The 18,944-nt window shown below is 45.2% G+C and overlaps 1 protein-coding gene and 1 long non-coding RNA gene across 2 annotated transcripts in view; both read left to right on the forward strand.

Moving 5' to 3' along the window:
- LOC123626920 overlaps positions 1-3,711 on the forward strand; it is a 31,930-nt gene extending 28,219 nt beyond the window's left edge. The window contains exon 3 of the long non-coding RNA XR_006731074.1: positions 3,535-3,711. This is a non-coding gene — a long non-coding RNA (uncharacterized LOC123626920). The remainder of the gene's footprint in view (positions 1-3,534) is intronic.
- Positions 3,712-11,388: 7,677 nt separating this feature from the next.
- ITIH5 (inter-alpha-trypsin inhibitor heavy chain 5) overlaps positions 11,389-18,944 on the forward strand; it is a 66,845-nt gene continuing 59,289 nt past the window's right edge. The window contains exons 1-2 of the mRNA XM_045536201.1: positions 11,389-11,573; positions 17,804-17,848. Of these exons, the coding sequence (XP_045392157.1) occupies positions 11,484-11,573; positions 17,804-17,848 (135 nt within the window). The 5' untranslated portion in view covers positions 11,389-11,483. The remainder of the gene's footprint in view (positions 11,574-17,803; positions 17,849-18,944) is intronic.

The raw sequence follows: 18,944 nt of genomic DNA on the forward strand, positions 1-18,944 counted from the left end.
AGAAAATTAAATCTAGGATTAGGAATGAAATATTTGGAGCAAGAAGATAATAAAATAAAATTTTAAAGTAAATAGTAATAGATCTGTCCAAGTAATAAAATATACAATAATAAATTATACATGAAAATGAGATGTATGATTAACGTGAAAGATATTTTAAAATAAATTGAGATGTTACACTCAGTCACTCAGCTATCTACTTTTAAATTGACCAGTATGTCAAATTTGTAAGACATCTATGAAATGTAAATATTAAAAATGACTCATAATATAAAGGTAAAGAGAACAAACCAGGGAAAGAAATAGAAAAAGTTACATAAAGAAGACAGTCGAGGCTGAGTGAGTTGGCTCATGCCGATCATCACAGCCAAGGTGGGAGGATCGCTCAGGTCAGGAGTTTGAGACCAGCCTGGGCAACATAGTGAGACCCCACCTCTACAAAAAAATTTAAAAATTGGCCTTTGAAATTGCACAGCAATATCTGCTGGGAAAACACAACTTCTGAAATAATGGGAGGGAGAAAACAGATACCCCTTTTGTCTAGGGTGGACTGGGTGAGCTCCCACCCAAGCCCGGGGGAGCCTCAGTGGAATCCCATGGAAAAATCCTGTCACCAATTGTCATTCTTTGCTGAAATAATGCTTCTGGGGAATTAAGGCATGTTTTTCTTAAAAATGATTGAGATTTTTCAATGTTATGGCACCTTCCATCAATCATTTCATCCCTTGATGATTTTAATCTAATTTTCAGAATTATCTCAGAATACACCAAACTAAGGCAGGCTGGGTCACACTTCTCTTTCCATGCTGATAGTGTATCTCCAGATCTTACAGTCTTGGAAAAACACACTGTTTGCTCTCCCTTGATGTTCAGAAACACGACAGTTCCCATCAGGGTAGGCTGTGTGTTCAGGTCACCGGGTCTGGAACCTTCCATCCTCCCCACCCACCACCCCTGCCGTGCTGGTGAGTTGAAAGTATCCACTGTTACTTAAATGCTCCTGGTTTATAGAACGGAAATCACTACCGCAAGTGCCACAAGAATATTCACTTTTTTGTGTGTGAAAATCAGTAGGAAATCTAAGATTTGCTACAAGCACAGATTGGTTGTAATGTACTTATCACGGACAAGGTGGACAATGAAAATGGAATGAATTTTCATCCAGTTAATTACAGAACCCGTTGTTTGAACAAATCCAACCAGAAAAGCTTCGATGAATAGATTGACGTTAACTTGAAGGAATGAATTTAGTGGTGAGACGCAGGGCCCTGTAATTCACCTGAACCTGTTTGACTAAAATATACTTGGAATAAACTTGAATGATGAAAAGGAAGGTACGGAGAACATAAATCTAGAAGCAGTAAAGTCTCAGTGCCTTCTTCGGTGTAGACTACATCTAAAATATTGCACCCAATTCTGAAAGAAATACTATGGTGGACTTTAATAAATCAGAGGTAAACCATTCCAGGCTGGTGGGGATAGTTAGATATTTGAAAACTGTGTCCTGCAAGGACGTGACATTAATACACAGTTCGAGAAAAAGCTGTTCAAAAATGAGATGATGAGGTAGCCCCAACAACTATGAAGCCAGAGGAGGTTAATTAGGGGGTTGTTGTTCTATGGAGACTCCTTGCCAGAATGGAAGAACAAAGTCGGAGTCCAGGAAAACAGAAGTTGGAAGAACGTGGCCAGTCTACACGGCAGAAGAATGAGCAGGGTGCAGAGCTTGCCAGGAACGCTGAGCACAGAGACAGCTCAAATGGATGCACTGCGCCGTTCTAGAACTCACTCCACGAACGCTGGGCACCGGCTGGCACATTCCTGCAGTCTGGCAGGATTCATCGGGCCAGGACAAGGCTCTCCTGGTAGTATGTTGGCCCACAGTGCCCCATGGAGGTGAGCTTAATCACTGTATTTCCAGAGGGTGGTACCTCTGGAATATTCCAGTTCTGTACTGCTGCATAACTTAGTGCTTCAACACAGCAGTTTAATCTCTCTCCTGAAACCGTGGGCTGACTAGGTTCAGACGGGCGGTTCTTTTGCTTCATGTGGAGTTGGCTGGACCTGCCGTTCACTAGAGGTTCAACCGAGGTACAGCATCCAAAATAGCTCATCAAAAGGCAGCAGTAGGTGCTAGCTGGTGGCTGGGAGCTCAGCCAGGGCTATTGACGGGAGCATCTTGGTTCTCCTGGGTGTGGCCTCCGCCCATCACCTGGCTTCCCCCTGCACTGCAGCTGCGCTTCAAGAAGGGGCATTGCGCGTGTGCGGAGATGGAGGCTGCAGATTTCCTAAGTTGCAGATGACACAGTTGCACTTCTGTCATGTTCCATTGGGCAAATGAAATCTCAGGGACAGCCCTGATTCACGGGGAGGAGAAATAAACTCCAACTCTGATTCAAAGAGTGGCAAACAATTTGGGGCCATCTTTCATCCACTGCAAGGAAAATAGGGGATAAGAGATTCTGCCTCAAAAATGGAAATGATGGCCTTTGATGAAGGTGAATTGAAGCGATGCATGTAAAGATCTTTATAATAACTGGAGCATAGCGGAGTCTCATTAAATAGCTGCTATTGCAGCTAGTTACTATTATTATCAATGCTGTGTCTGTTATTGAAGTGTCTAAACTCTAAATAGAGACTGCAAGACCAGATTTCTGGAAGGAAGAGAAGGGACTTTGCATTGGGGATAGTGAGGAAGATGAACTCCAGGGACTGTGAAGATTCCATAATTCAACAGAAAGCTAGAAAAAGCCACCTTCTCATTTCTCACATTTCAGAGCACCTACTCTCTTCCTGTCTAGCTTCTTGCCATATCTAGAGTCCGTCTGAGATCACACACACAGGCAGCAAAGCAGGTCTTTGTGCTTCCTCCATATCTCCCAGGGACACACTCATGTGGCACTTTACAAAAATGGGTGATTGAAAGAGAGAATGGGCAGTAAAGATGAACTTGCAGCAAGGAAACCAAAATCCGTAATGCTGAGAGTGAAATTTAGGTTTGAATGGAAACAGAATTATAGAAGAAATAACTGACCAGAGGAGTGTGCGGCAAGCCCCCAGGTGTGCAGCCAGAAGTGTGAGAAGGTGGATTTACTGACGGAAATGGGGCAGGGGTTGTGATGAAAAGGATGATGTCTCGGAGAACATGACACTGGCAAGAAACACATCTGAAGGGACTCTTGGAGATATGTGACCATGGAAAACACACACAACAAAAAGTTGGAAATGGGTCCAGACTTAGGAAAGGACGGGATAATTCCCCAGGAGTAGACAAGCTGCTCACTGAGGATCCGGAGATATCCAACGGGAAGGAGCCTTGTTCAGGCTGCCATGAATGAGATTTTTAACAAAGAAATCAAGTGCTTTAATTCTCAGTGTTTTACGTGTTTTAGTGTATGGTATATTAAATAAATGTTAGTTTTACTATTTCTAAATTTTCCTATGCATTTATAGTCAGCAGTAAGAGAGCTTTTAATGTTTTGAAAAAAATTTTTAAAGGACAATGAATAATTGTAATTTTTCCGTTTGATTAAGATTGGTTTGCACAGTAGCAGCCTCCGTGATGATGTTTATGGTCCCACAATACAATGTGAAGACTCCGTGTGTGTGTGGGTATGTATGTATGCATGCAAAAATAAAAATAAATACACAAGCCCACCCTTGATTTGTGATTTAAAAAAAAGTCAGGGAGAAGGGAAACACAGAGGGGGACATTGGTTGAATGTTCCTACCCGCAAGTGCTGCATGTCACCTCCATTCAGAGTTCACTGGCCACAGCAAGGCGCATGGCCATGCTTAACTTCCAGGTGGCGGGGGAATCGCAATCTTTCCCCGTGCCTGGCAGTAGGAGGAAACTGGGTGCTGGTGCAGAATAAAGTGTCTACTGCCAGAGGAAAGCTCTGACACTGGAATTGAACATGAAGAAGACCCAACATGACCATGAAAATAAGCCCCAGAATTTGCAAGAACCTTGGGGAGGCCCTTGAACTTGGCGCGGAGCATGGACGAGCACATTCAGACAGCACTTGTATGAATAGCGAGGGGAGTGACTTCAGCTGAGGAAGGTTACTAGGCATCGCGAATCTGCACCTTCCATCCCCGCCTGCACCCCTCTCCCGGGCCACTGACTCTGCCAGGAGCCCCCTCCGCATACTGTGAAGAAAACAGACCTCTGTGGTCGACCCATCAGGAGTGTGGTCTCTTGTAGAAATGCGGAGGGTGCTTTCGGTAGGAAGCTGCTGTATGGAATCAGGAACAAAGGACAACAACCTGGGAGAAGTTGCAAGAATAATTTTGGAGCAGCTACTTATTGAGGGGTAAGATTCTAGTTTTATTCAAAATGTTTCTGTTATGTTCATTCATAGATCTCTGTGTGGTTTTTGGATGCTGTCAGCATGATCTTCAAAACGTGTGTCCACTAGATGGCGTGAAGTGCTCACCTATTTTGAGCTGATGTTAAGAACCTGTGCTCAGGGCAGGACTGGGGACTGGAAAGTAAAATAGCGCCTCACGCTGGCGGCCAGTGGGACATGCAAGCAGTGGACATAAAGGTCCATGTCATACTATTTTAGAATAATAATATAATAAGGGGCTGTACTTCAGTGGCACTAAATAAATACACAGCTAATATCACTAGAGCCGATCGTGTTTTTTCCTTCTCCAAAATCATAGTCATAAATTAGAATTATTATTATTATTTTTTGAGGCAGAGTCTCGCTCTGTCACCCTGGCTAGAGTGCAGTGGCATCAGCCTAGCTCACTGCAACCTCAAACTCCTGGGCTCCAGAGATTCTCCTGCCTCAGCCTCCCGAGTAGCTGGGACTACAGGCGTGCGCCACCATATCTGGCTAATTTTTCCATTTTTAGTAGAGACGGGGTCTCGCTTTTGCTCAGGCTGGTCTCAAACTTCTGATCTCGAGCACTCCTCCCGCCTCGGCGTCCCAGAATGCTAGGATTACAGGCATGAGCCACCACACCTGGTCTGTTTTGTTTTGTTTTTATTAATTTTTTAAGTAGAGGTGAAATTCACATAGCATGAAACAATTTTAAAGGAAACGATTCAGTGATATTTAGTACCTTCACCATGTGGTGAGGGTTTTTGTGAGGGTGTTTTCTGGGTGAGATTTTGATAGAAATTGTTGGATTTGAGGAAAGCGGACAGCCCTCCATAGTGTGGGTGGGCCTCGTCTCAGCAGGTGAAGGGCAGAATAGAGCAAAGACTGAGCTCCCCGAGCAGGAGGGAGCAGGAGGGATTCTGCCACAGCCAGACAGCCTTTGGACTTGCACTGCCTGGGTCTCCAGCCTGCTGACCTACCCTGCAAATTTTGGACTCCCCAAGCCTCCACGATTGTGTGAGCAATTCCTTAAAATAAATGATAAACCTCTTTAAAAAATATTTTATTTTTAATTATTATGGGTACATAATAGTTGTATATCTTTACAGGATACATGCGGTGTTTTGATACAGATGTATGACGTGAATTAATCAAATCAGGGTAATTGGGGTACCTGCCATTTACCTGGCATTTTACATTTCTTTGTGTTAGGAATGTTCCAATTCCACTCTTTTAGTTGTTGTAAAGTATACACTAACTTAAAAACCTCTTAGCAGGGTCTTTTATAAACAAAAGATTTAAAATTTTGGTGAAGTCCAATTTATTGATTTTTTCTTTTATGGATTATGCTTTTGGTGTTATGTCTGTGAACTCTTCAACAAGCCCTGGCTCCTGATGGGGAAGGAAAGAGCCAGGTTTCCCTCGGTGTCTGAGCGGGTGGGATGCTGTATGGAAACTCAGCAAACCCGGACAGCCCTTGCAGATAGGAGGAGGGGACTTGGGGTGGACAGGGGATGGCCCTTAGAACTGGAGGCCACATGGGCACGGGAACCACGGAATGGAGTCCAGCACAGAGGCAGACATGGTTCTAAGCCAGATGGGGTGGTGCACAGCCGGCATGGACAAGTCGTGCTGGTCGGCTTGGGCTGCTTTATGTCTCACAGTTTTGGAGGCTAGGGAGTCCAAGGTCAGGGCCCCGGCTGATTTGGTTCCTGGTGAGGGCTCTCTTCCTGGCTTGCAGATGGCAGCCTTCTTGCTGTGTCCTCACACAATAGGGGAAGGGGGAGGAGAGAAGGAGAGAGATAGTGAGAATGACAGAGTGAGAGAGAGGGAGGAAGAGAATGCAATACAAGCTCTGGTCTCTCTTCCTCTTCTTATAAGAGTACTAATCCTATCATGAGGGCTCCACCCTCACGACCTCATCTAAACCTAATTACCTCCTAAAAGCCCCACCTCCTAATGCCATCATTATTAGGGTTACAGCTTCAACATATGAATTTTGGGGGAATACGAACGTTCAGCCCCTAACACAGGTGATGACCGAGGACCAGTGACCCCTCCCTCATCCCCCACCCGATTCCCTAAAGACAGCACGGACCCTAGAACCAATCCAACGGAGAGTTGGGAAGGCAAAGAACCCTAAATTGACTAAGAAAACATCATTTGGTTTTTTTAAAAAAAAAATCCACACTGATGGTTTATCATGAATTGGCAAGAGTAAAGTTTGCTCAGGAGGTGGTGGTTCAGCATGAAGATAACCTCGAGACGTAGAGAAAAAAAAGCCGCCTTACATATTTTTGTTCAGCAAGTCTGTTCCTGTGAGATGCAAACCTGCTACGCGTCTTACACAGCCCGTCAAGCGCCGAGCCCGTCAGCACCACTTAAAGAACCTGACGACACCTTGTTATTAGGTCTTGGTTTGATGGAGTGTGATGTATCTCTGGGCATCAACCACAAACCCAACACTGCCCTGCTTTCGCCAAAACCTCTCCAAAGACACATCTGTGGCTTTTGGTGAAAGCTCTCTGGAGCCTCCCCTCTCCCCAACTTCTGTCTGAAAAGCACCTGCAATACTTCAGGGAGAAAACACACCCTCTGGATTAACTTCAAGTTTTTCTGGCTTCTGTCTTCATGCCCGCGAGTCAAAGATAGCACCAGGTGGGGAGATTAGAATCTGGGATTGAGGCAGTTTGGACTGAACCTCTGTCTTACTCTGTAGCATCGGCAAGTCCTCTGTGCTGCCCCAAATCTTCTGTGATCCCAGGTTAAAGCCCAGAAAACAAGGATACAATTTGTGGCTCAAGGCATCTTTCTAAAAGAAAATATAAGTGATCGTTAAGTTTGGACTAAGATTTTTTTCAGTATTTAATTAGTCTCTCTATAGGGACAAGCCATTGCTCAACTAGTAGATATTTCTTCGGGACTATTCCCCGGCTTTGCACTGCACGCGAATGCGCAGGCAAGACAGCACAGACGGCACCTGCAGCTAGTGCCAAAGCGCCCAGCGCTGGCTTCCATTATTTTTTTGAGGGGTTGCACGTCCAGGAAATAAGTCAAAATTCATGCTAATTGCGTCCTGTGATGACTTCAGGGACATAATAAAAATGTATTACTGCATCTTATAAACCTCAACATTTTTCAGGGGAGAGAAATATTTTTAGTGCGTGTGTTTGGAGAAAGGCTGTAGCACTTTCAGAGAGTGGAGTTTTTGGGGTGAGATCCTTGAAGGAACAAGGGTTTGGGATAGAAAAATAGGGGTGAGGGTGTGGAAATGGGTGGATTAGAACTTGCTTCTCCCTCTACGCAGAATTTAAGACTCTCAGGAATCCAGTAGTCTAAGAGAAGATTAAGTATCTGATATAATATATACTGAGGGTCTAAAATTCAGTTGTCTTTCCCCAGTGTTTGTAATTATAACTCTCAGAAAAATGAATAGATAATGAAGAGGGAGGATTGTATCCTAGAATGTTTTTGGCAATGGAAGAATCAACATCGTGCTGTGTCTCCCGGATCTCGTCGGGTTGGTAAGTGCCACTCACGCCACTAACAGGGCACTCAGGTCTTTGTTCAAACGTCTGTCTTTCCCACTAAACCGAGACCCCGTGGAGGGCAGGCTCTGTGTTCTTTCATCACTGTGCACCCTATCAGCATCCGGCATGTAACCCGAGCTTGAGAAATGTTTGTTGAATGAATAAGGAACACTTAGTTAGAATGGTATGCTCTTCATGTTGTGCATTTTATTTGGAATTTCTGTAACACCAATCTGCATAGCTACTGATGGGTTGCAAGACCTTAGACGAAGTATTTATGTCTTCGGAGAGGAATATGTACCAGAGACCACGGATATCAAAATAAACATGACATACTCCTTGCCCATGAGGAAATGAGAGTCTAATTGAGTTCAGATCTGTTAGCAGATAATTAAAATAAAATATACTAAGTGAACAATTGATTAACTCAGCCAGTCATCAATCATAAATTTAAAAACTGCATTATCCATTTCTTCTTTCACAGATCTTCTCTCCGGACAAAACGCAATGCTTGGTAAATAGATGAAAAGTGGGTAAATAGATGAAAAGTGGGCATAACTCTACTCCTGTGAGTCAGGCTTCTGAGAAATCACTCAGCCAAAGCAAGAGGAACCCATTTCCTCCCCACGCCCTTTGATCAAGGAAAAAGCAACACAGAACACCAAGGTTGTAAGAAACTGTAGCAATTATAAAAAGTTGTCAGGGGTCCAAGAGAAAAACAAGGCCATATAAGTAGATAAAAAAGGTGCAGGCCCAGGGCGGGCAGAAAGGGCTGGCCCGGAACAGAACAGTGGCCTCGCAGACGCTCAAAGGGGAGGGCGGGTTGGGGGCCTGAACTGTGCCGTAGCTGCATATAGGAACTGTGGGGTGTCAGGGTGTAAATTCAAGGGAGAGGAAAAGAAAAGAAGTACACAACCTGCTTTCACCGCTTGACTCTCAGCCTTGGCTAGTTTGGCCATGGCTTTGGGCCCAGCAATGGACAGTCTCAAGTAGGAGACAAAGATAAAGCTGATAAATGGCTCATAAACGCCAGAATCCTAAAATTCTGGAATCTTTTGGTCTATCATTGAGATACTTGGGGGATCCATTCCTAGAAATAGCTGGTACAGACAGGGGAGCACCCCTGGCCTGGAAGAAGAGCTCTTGCTCATTCTTGGACTCTGAATCCCTTGTCACTGAGATCAGACGCTGCCAACAAATGCCTGGGTCCTTGCCTGAGATTGGTCACCAAGGGCATGCCGTCCTGGGAAAGCCCCCAGAGGTGTCTCTTTGGAAAAATCAGCTTTGGGCCAGATGCCCTAGGGTCTTTCCTAGCTTTGAGCTTTTATGTGTTTAATAACTGGAAAATCAGCTCCTCCTGGGAGTAAAATGAGAAACATAGGATCAAAGGACACATGTGTGGGGGGCCATGTTGGCCCTTATTCAAACATGTCTGCTTCTTGGGGGTCAGTTGATTCTTTTCAGCCTTACTAATAAAGCTTATTTATAAATCATTGCCTATGCTTGTGGACAGTCTTGGAAAACTTTTCACTGGATCTTATTTCCGAGATGATCACGCAGATGCTCAAGCGGCACAGAGAACACTGAACTACCACAGTTGGAAAGCAACAAAGTTCAGAAACTCTCAGGTCGTATAGCTCATTAGTGGCCAAGTTTGAACCATAGCGCAGCCCCTCTACCCCAGCATGGCTGGCCCCCGCCCCCGCCTCGTGCTTCCTGTCCACTAAAAGGTCATTAAGAGCTAACTCTATTATTTAGCACAGTGCTAGAAGTTGTAGAGATTGCTTGTCCTCAGGGAACTTCTGATCCAAATGGAAGAAACCAACCTTAAAACCAACCTAATGACCCATGAGCCCAGAGTAGAATCGGAGGGTCCTCCAAGATGAAGAAAATAAAACTCACTCTCCTTAATGTTGGACTGCTGCAGAACTCAGTACAAATTTGGAAAAGGACAGATACAAGGGTGAAATAGTTGAGAACGGCCCTTTTCAGCATTTCAAGAGAGAGGGACGGTAGGAATGGGAAAATGAAGATGGAGTCTCTATTCTATTGAAATAATAGGATTCAAACAATAGCTGCAGTTACTGTCTCCTTTCAAATAACCTGGCTTTGTCCAATTTAACTTTCAGTTCACAAATAGTTATTCTTCTCTTGGGAGAAAATAGGCAAACCCTGATCCTAGAAGATTTGAGATTATTCTCCTTGGTTAAAAACAGGTACAGGACGTGGACATGATTTGCTGCAAGATTTCTAAGTGGTTTTGTTGTAGAGACCTTGTGGGATCAGCTACTGTTATTATTTACTGTTGGTTGCATGCTCTTTAGTCAGTGGTTAAGCTATTAAATGATTAACTGCCATTGACGATGGCTTTCTTTCATTTGTTTCACAGTAGCAACATGTTTGTTTTATTTTAACCTCTCCTTATGTCTTTGTGGAACAAATAACATTTCAACAAAAGTAAATATTTTAAGAAGCGATACCACAAAAACTTAACCCATCCACTGTTTTCATTTTTAATGTTTTTTTCCTCGTTCTTATGTCCTTGCATATGTATTTCCACCTAATTACAATTGCACCGTTGATACAGTTTTGTGATCTGATTTTCTCTTTAGATTACACTGTCCACATTGTCCATGTTTCTAGACACCTTGTGATTATTGTTTAATGACGGCACAATATCCCACAGGATCGATGTTCCATTATCCACATTTACCATTCGCCAGTCCCTGGCCCTGAAGTCCTGTTATGCACCTCATCTATTAGATGGAATTGTCACAGAGACACAAAAACTGTTTTGGAGGCGATTGTCTTTTGGAAGATGAAACAAACAAGTAGCTCATTTACATTCTGTATCTACCAGATAAAAACCTGGCACCCTATAAAAAGCCAGGTGTGGATGGTTGGTAGATAATTCTCCCTAAGGCAGGATGGAAATAGCACCAATAGTTTGTAACTAAGATACATAATGACATTCATTTTCATGATTACTAAGAAAAGATTAGAAATACCACCACACGATGCCAATATACTTTCCTCTTCTCTGTCGTCTGTGCCAGAACAGCCTAAAAGGGGACAATCTTGCTAATATCTTCTGCACCTGGCTACAGTTGCATCCTTTAGTCTTAACTTTTAAGCATCAGTGGCCAACCCGAGGGGAACGTCCTGCCCTCTGGGCAGAGGACAGCTGGTCTCCTGCAGGTTTTAGGCCAGCTGGGGAGGGCGTGGGCTGCTCCTGCGTCCTGGCGACAGGAATTATGTCTCCAAAGAAGCACCTCGCACCTTGAAGAAGGAAGAGTTTGGGGAGGGGTGTTGGCAGGTGGAAAGCGAGCGGGAGGCTCCGCAGAGGGAGAGTCTGGTCCTTAAAGTGTCACACGCTGCATGGGAGGGCGGGGGACGGGGCCTGGAGTAGCCCTTCTCCCGGGGGGCAGAGGGAATCCCGCTCGGACTCGGGCCCGGGGAGGCGGGGCCCTCGGGGGCGGGGCCTGGGGTAGGGAGGCGGGGCCCGTGGGGACGGGGCCCGGGGAGGGAGGCGGGGCCCGAGCGCGTCCCGCGGCGGCCGGAGCCCTGGCGCTGCCCTGCGCGTCCCGCGGTCCCGGAGCGGCGGCCGCCTCGCCCCGCCATGCTCCTGCTGCTGGGGCTGTGCCTGGGGCTGCCCCTCTGCGCGGGGGCGCAGGGGGAGCCGCGGAGCTGGGGCGACACTTCGGAGCAAGTAAGTGGGAGAGCCGGGGGGCCCGGGGGGCCCGGGCGCGGCTGCCGTCCCCTCCCTCCGTCTCCCCGGGCCTCGTGGCTGCCGGCCGGGCTCCCTCTGGCAGGTGCTGGCCGTGAGGAAGGAGGCATCCCGCGCCCGGCCTTGCGCGGCGTCCCTGTGCCCAGCCTGCTGCCTGCGAGTTTCCCCCGCTCTTGGTCACGCGTGGGTCACTTGTGCCGCGCGCCCGCCTCTGCCTGGGTTCCCCGCAGAGTCGCGCCCGCGGCTTCCAAGCCCTGGAACCGGGTTTTCTTCTCGGCTCCTGTTATCCGCGCAGATTTCCGCCAGTCGTTGTTAATTTCTGAGACAGAGCCCCCAAGTTAATGACAAGATTTCTTCTTTACCATGTGTGGGGACAGTTTGTTGTTGCTGTTCCTAGTTGATCCAGGCAGAAAAATGGCTTAGTGTCACAGGTGAACACAACCTGCAGGTGTGGGATCTCAATACGATGTCTGATGACTGGGAACGCTCTTGGGAAAGGGTAAGGCAGGTTCACGTGAATGTCATTAAAATATTATATGCAAAGTGGCTCTATCACACTTCAAATAGTGCTTTTGCCACACATATCATTTAAATGTCAAGTCCTTTAGTTTACGCATGTTTTCGCGTGACGGGAAGAAGATAGCACGTTTCTTGTTTGGAACAGCAGATCTGGAAGACGAACTGTCCAAACGTCAGATGGTTGTTTTCACGCCGACCCTGTCTTATGAATGTGCGTGTGGGTAAAATGGGGGTAATGGCAATTTTCTCTTGAGGTTGTCAGCAGGTGTAGCTAATAAAAAAATCCCAGGAGGCTTCGTGGTGGTGTCGGAGAAGTGCAGGCTTTGGGTGCAGACAGACAGGTTGGTGTCGACTTGGTTGTGTGGCTCTGGCAAACCCTTTAATGTCTCTGAGCCGCCTTTTCCTTGTTGATCACGGCTGGGGACACAGCTCCTTTTTAACATCTTGTAAGGATGCTGCTAGTTTGTGTTAAGGACCTGGTATACAGCCGGCACTCAATAACTGGGAGATGTTTTCGTAAGTGGTTAAGGTCACAGACCTGGCACCACGAAGTCCAGGTTTGATTCCCAGTCGTGTCACTTACCAGCTCTGGGACCCTGAGCTAGGTCCTCATCGCTTTGATTTCCTCTTCTGTAAAATGTGGAAAAATAAGAGGGTTGTGAGGACTGAACGAGTGAATGCCCCTAAAGTGCCTCAAACTGCGTCAGCACCGAATGCTGGCTGTTGCCAGGGGCTTGGGCAGCTGCAGTGCAGACAGAAGGAATTTAGGGTAAAGATCTTGAAGCTTTTTTGGAGGGTGGAGCCAGGAGAGTGTGGGATGAGCTGAAACAAAGATTCTGTTTATGAACCAGGAAGACCAATGGGACTCTGGCGTTTCCAAGGCCAAGCAGGGTTAGCACTCGCTGGACTTTGCTTCACAGGAATACGTGGGTTTGGCCCATTTTAGTCGTTTCGTGCCGTCTTCAACCCCCAGGAGTATTTATTTACCTTGAAAATGACTAAATCAGGAAAAACCTGATTTAAAACCCAAGATATAAAGTTCTGTGAAATTTAGGTAAAATGTGCAATTTTATCTTTTATCCCTACTCTATATATTTTTTAAATTTAGCTTTTGTGATGTAGAATCTGAGAGCATGGGCTTTGGCATTAGACTTCCTGGGTTCAAATCCTGGCTCTGCGCTTGCTGGGGAATTACTTAATGTCTGTCAGCCTCTGTCTCTGAATGAAGATGATGCGATTACTTAATTAAAAGGATTGTGAAGAACGAAAGAATTAATATACTTACATTTTTTAACAGAACCTGGGAATGTAGTGAGTGCTCTATTCTCAATAATTATGGTTTTTAAAATTGTATGTAAACTTAATTTTTAAAATGGAACAGGTTATGCAAATCTCATGCAAAGTTTAATGTAATAGACTGTGGCTATTAAATTACATTGCAATTCTTATTTGTCCTGTGCCTTCAGTTGGAATCTAACACCTTCGATTCCGGTTGCTTCGCCTCTCACCCTCTGTCATCTGCAAACAGTATTACCCAGAGTGGAATGACTACTGGCAGGAGTGGTTTTCAACCTTCAGTGTGCAATAAAAATAAATGAAGCACACCAGATTACACATTTTGACAATCCGATAAACACCAGAAATGTCGCCTATTGTTAGGGGCCTATACAAGGGGGGCAGGGTCCCAAAGCTTACATTTATTAGCTTTTAAATAATAATCAACTATTAAATAAAAAATAATAATTCCAGTTCTGCTTTTATGGTCGTTGTGAGAATTAAATGAGTTAATTCAGGGAAAGCATTTGTGTATAGTAAACACTCAAGTAATACTAGCAGTTTTTAGTATCTGTGCACAGCCTAGTTGAATCTCCAACTACCACAGCAAGGTCTTAGTGCACTTGCTTTAGGGAGGACAACCAGGAAAGTCCTTTCCCAAAAGTGACGGATCCAAGCTACTCTGTGCAGAGGCTGGATTAGAGCCCAGGTATGCTAAGCGCCAAAGCTGGGGCCCTCAATGACTCCTCCAAATAGCAAGCCACTTTCACACTTGTAATTTTGCTTAATTTGTTTAAATGCAGTTTTGTTTTTGAGACTAAGTCTTGCACTGTCACCTGGGCTAGCATGCAGTGGCATCATCATAGCTCATTGCAACCTCCAACTCCTGGGCTCAGGTGATCCTCCTGCCTCAGCCTCCTGAGTAGCTGGGACTACAGGTGTGGGCCACCACACCCAGCTAATTTTTCTATTGTTTTGCAGAAATGGGGTCTCACAATCCTCCCACCTCAGTCTCCCAAAGTGCTAGGATTACAAATGTGAGCCGCTGCGTCCAGTCTAAATTTGATTTTTATTTGTAGCTCCTGGTACCTAGAGAGTGTTCAATACATGCTGGTCAGAATTCAAACATCTATATATTGTGGTGTTATGGATCTAATTACCTGAATTGGAAGTTTTTAGATTTTTAATTTCTTATAAATTCTCACTCAAAACCAAATCTTTGCATTTAGGAAAAAAGGAGAGAATCAAGACAACTGTTTTTTTTGTTGTTGTTTTTTAACTCTAAAAAATAAAGCCAGTGAAAGATTTGGTAAGCTGCAGGCCACTCAGTGATGTCTCCTTTATGTGCACTGATGAGAGTGTTGCGATGGGATTGCAGAGCTGAGAGAGGAAGGAGGATGTTATGGGAGAAATTCCAGAGATTTGCTCACTCCCAAACCAGACATATCCCCTTTCTTGGGGGCGGAAAGGAGGGGTAGGGAAGTCCAGAGAACTGGGTGATGAGTGGTATGTGCCTTCGTGTTCCTAACCAGCACTTCCCCCAATCCCTGTGTACCATCAGAGCTGCTGTTGTATCCAAGCAACAGGAGGGCCGATCTGGGAAGTTGGGGCCATGATGAACACCTGAGCTTTTCTGGGGTGTCAGGGAGGCATTCCGAACCACTCATTATTTTCCCACAAGCAAGGTCCATTTTCCTGATTTTTCACAGGAAAAGAAAAAAGGTGACTTGCCTAAGGCCAGTACTTTTTAAAATTTTTAATCTACTTGGAAATTGTTCAGAATTTTTGCTGAAATATCAAGTTTCTTCTTCCATTTACTGGGGTTCTAGGCACCCCAAATTGAGAATAGTTCACAGCTGAATAATTTGCAGCGACATTACTCCAAAGGAAGGTGATGTCAAATTACCCAAATAGGAATATTCCCAGACCAACCGTTCTCAGCCCACATGACAAATGGCATCTCGTGTGACTTCCCAATGTCTAGCCCTTGGTTTTGTTCCAGGTCCTATAGTGGATTGCTAAGAGAACTGACTCCTTAGCTGCTGGGTCTTGGTGTCAGGATTTCAGAATACCCTCAGAAGAATAGGGGCTGACTGGTAGATAAATTCCTCGTACAGATCCCTCTAGGAGCCCGTGACTTCAGTCAGTTGAAGGTGTTTGGCTGAGGCTGGACCAAGTGTAGCATCTCTTGGATCCGGTATGGGATCTAGAGCCATGGATGCAGTGACAGAGAGCAGAAGGAAGAGCAGCGGATATAAACCCTGCCTCTACATCTCTCTTCTGGTCAACCACGGCATTAAAGCATCCCTACCAAAAAGGGAAGGTGTGTGCTGAAGAATTCAGCTTTGTTTGTCTTTTTCTGTGCCCTGTTTTTCCTTCCCACTGATGGACTCTTGGGAATGTTTTCAGGGCTTTTCTGTTTTCCTCTCTCAATTGGGATCCCACGCTGTGATAGCTCCTGGGAAAAAAACAGAGCCCTTATCATTCAAATTATAAACATCTAAGCAGCACCTGTAATTTTTTTTTTTTTTTTTTTTTTTTTTGAGACAGAGTCTCACTCTGTTGCCCGGGCTAGAGTGCCGTGGTGTCAGCCCAGCTCACAGCAACCTCAAATTCCTGGGCTCAAGTGGTCCTCCTGCCTCAGCCTCCCGGGTAGCTGGGACTACAGGCATGTGCCACCATGCCCGGCTAATTTTTTTCCATATAGATTTTTAGCTGTCCAAATCATTTCTTTCTATTTTTAGTAGGGATGGGGTCTCGCTCTTGCTCAGGCTGGTCTCGAACTCCTGACCTCAAGTGATCTTCCCGCCTCAGCCTCCCAGAGTGCTAGGATTACAGGTGTGAGCCACCACGCCCGGCCTGTAGTTTTTGTCACCTATAGTTGCACTCGTTGATAATGGGGCGGATGCAGATATTTTAAACGCCACGGCTCTGATGATGCTTGCACAAAGGAAACCCTTACCTGCCCTTCTGTTTCCCAACAGTGAATGCTGCCTGGTCCCTGGGAGTTAAAGAGCCAGGACAGATCTTTGAAGCTGGTATTTCTGAGCACAGCTCCTGTATGGAAGCTGATTCTCTCTAACTTCTTCCCTTTCTTCCCACTGCCACGAACATCTGCACAGCTGGTTCTAGCTGTATCTCCAACATAAAGCCTTTCACGGTCTCTTAGGGACATAGTGACCTCTTCTTTTTCCCATTTCCTTTGTGATGTCTAACACTTCCCTTGTCTATTACATTTTCGCGGGTATATTTCTTTTTTGAAAGTTAGATAGTGTGGTCTTGGATGGCAGAGATCGTGGCTTAAATGTTTCTTAATAAATATAGTGGTCTGGACACCTTCTGTTCTGATGCTAGAGAAATAAGCTCAGCTGGGTAGAACCAAATGCATTCTAGTGAGCCAGCTCCTAAGTCCATGGGGTCCCAAGCAAGTGAGCGGAAGCTCTGAAATGACTATGGTAGTTCTTGCCATGAAGCTGAAAATCAGTTAACTTCTCTGTCCCCAAACTTCACCCTCAGTTTTTTATAAGGCGACGGGGAAACACACACACAGTAAAAAGGACCAGGAACTCCTAACAAAACACAATGATGATGACATTAGGGCCATTTCCACTTCCAATCCTCACAGGCACCGGGAATCTGTGTGTACCAGGGGAAGTTTTGATTCTGCATCAAGCTGAGTTTAAACTTGGACTGAAGTAGCCATAGTGGTCCCTGAGGATGTCAGATAGTCATCTCAAAAATGAAAAGCCAACTATTCTTGTTCTTCTGAAAGCATGCTCATTTTCTTGGAAAATGTTTAGAAAGGAGGAAACTTCAAAGCAAATACTTTAGATCAATCAGTGAACTTAATACCTGAGAGGGGCTGGGCTTCTCTGCTGGCCGTGGTCATTTTAAGTGGTCTCCAGACTATTCCACAATTTTAGGGAGGGAAAGGCCCGAGATGAACCTGCAGACCTGGGAAGGAACTTGCCCAGGAACTGTAGCATGGCCTTCCTTTGAGGGTCTCTCCGACACCTCAGTCATTTTAGAAATCTGAAACCCACATCCTCCTAGGAATCGTTTGTCCTCGTTTGGAGGCAGGGTGGATGTCAGCCTAGATCCTGACATTTCTATCTCTCTGTTCTGTTTTCTATCACACAGGAGGCTCTATCATGGCTTAGAATGGTAATTTACAATAGTATATATATTTTTTGAAGGGGATATAAGAGAGAGGATGTGCTTAAAATAGTTTCTGTTATACTTTCAGTTGTCAAAATGGAAATATCCTTATCATTTTTCTACTATGGAAGCAATACATGCCAATTTGTCGAAACCCAAGGTAATACAGAGAAGCTTCAAGACAAAGATTTCAACCACCCAGAGGCAGCATTAAGAATGACCTCACAGTCATGTTTTATGTCTCTCTCCTCTTTTTACAGGTTGCACTCAGGGTCCCGAGACAAGTCCGGCTCTTGCAGAGGCTGGTACGTATATCCACGGTACATCTCAAAAGTCGACTCCCTCACTCTTCTATTTGTCTTGAACCGGGCATCCGCTTTGCTTGCGGGTCCTCCAAATCTTATATGGTTGCTTGCAGAAGAATTCTAACATGAAACAGCATAGCCAATTCTTTTTTATAAGGCTTCCTTTAAGTGGATTTTTTTTTTCTAGAAAGAGAACTGGTTATTTCGGTAGGACTATTAAGGACAAAGCGTGGCGTATCAAAGACCTTCTAAAAGAAAACAAACAAAACCTAAATATAACCTTGATTTTTTAATGACATCCTTACCCAGGAAATAAAAGCTTTGTTATAAAGTAAACAACTAAAGCAACCAAAGAATCCACGTTTGCAGATCAGAGCATCAGGCGATGAGGGTTGGGCAGGCTCTCCGTGTCTGTTGGAGGCTGATAGTTTGGAACTCGAGCAAATGTCCAGAAACAGTAAGAGCTTATTTGAAATGATCTCAGTTCTTCCTTACTACTGTGCGTCCCATGGAATATCCAAATGTGGGGACGTGCCCTGAGGCTCTGCCGAGGCTTTTATTCAAGCCCTCCCTGCATCTGGCTGGTGTGTGAGTCGATGCCGATTTCTTGTTATTACCAATGTCACAATCATTACCATCTTCTTTGGCCTGAGACTGTGTATTCTTTTTGTTTATAGCTTGGCTGTTCTCTTCCCCCTCCCCTCCCCTGATTCTCCCAATCCTACCTCCCCACACCCCAAATTTGTTAACTTAGAATTCATTCTTTCATGTTTTCTCCATGTTCACATACTCCTAGACAAACATATACATACATAGGTGTATCAAGAATTGGGAAGGGGCTGAGATTTTACCCTACTTACAAGCTAATAAGTTAATCTGTTACCATTTCATGGATGCCAGCAGGTAACTGGAGACTCCAGGGTCAGAGGCAAAGGACGACTTATTACTCACAGTGAGAGCAGCCGTCAGAGCACCTGCATGTGTGACCTTCCCCAGTTCCCATATGGGGACACAGAGAGGGCCAGATGGCTCCCGCGAGTGCAGTTGGTTTGCATTGCATGACAGCAACCCCGGCTTGGGGAACTTGACTCTTTAA

This window comes from Lemur catta, chromosome 1 (genome assembly GCF_020740605.2).
Source record: "Lemur catta isolate mLemCat1 chromosome 1, mLemCat1.pri, whole genome shotgun sequence".
In the NCBI taxonomy this organism is placed as follows: Eukaryota; Metazoa; Chordata; class Mammalia; order Primates; family Lemuridae; genus Lemur; species Lemur catta.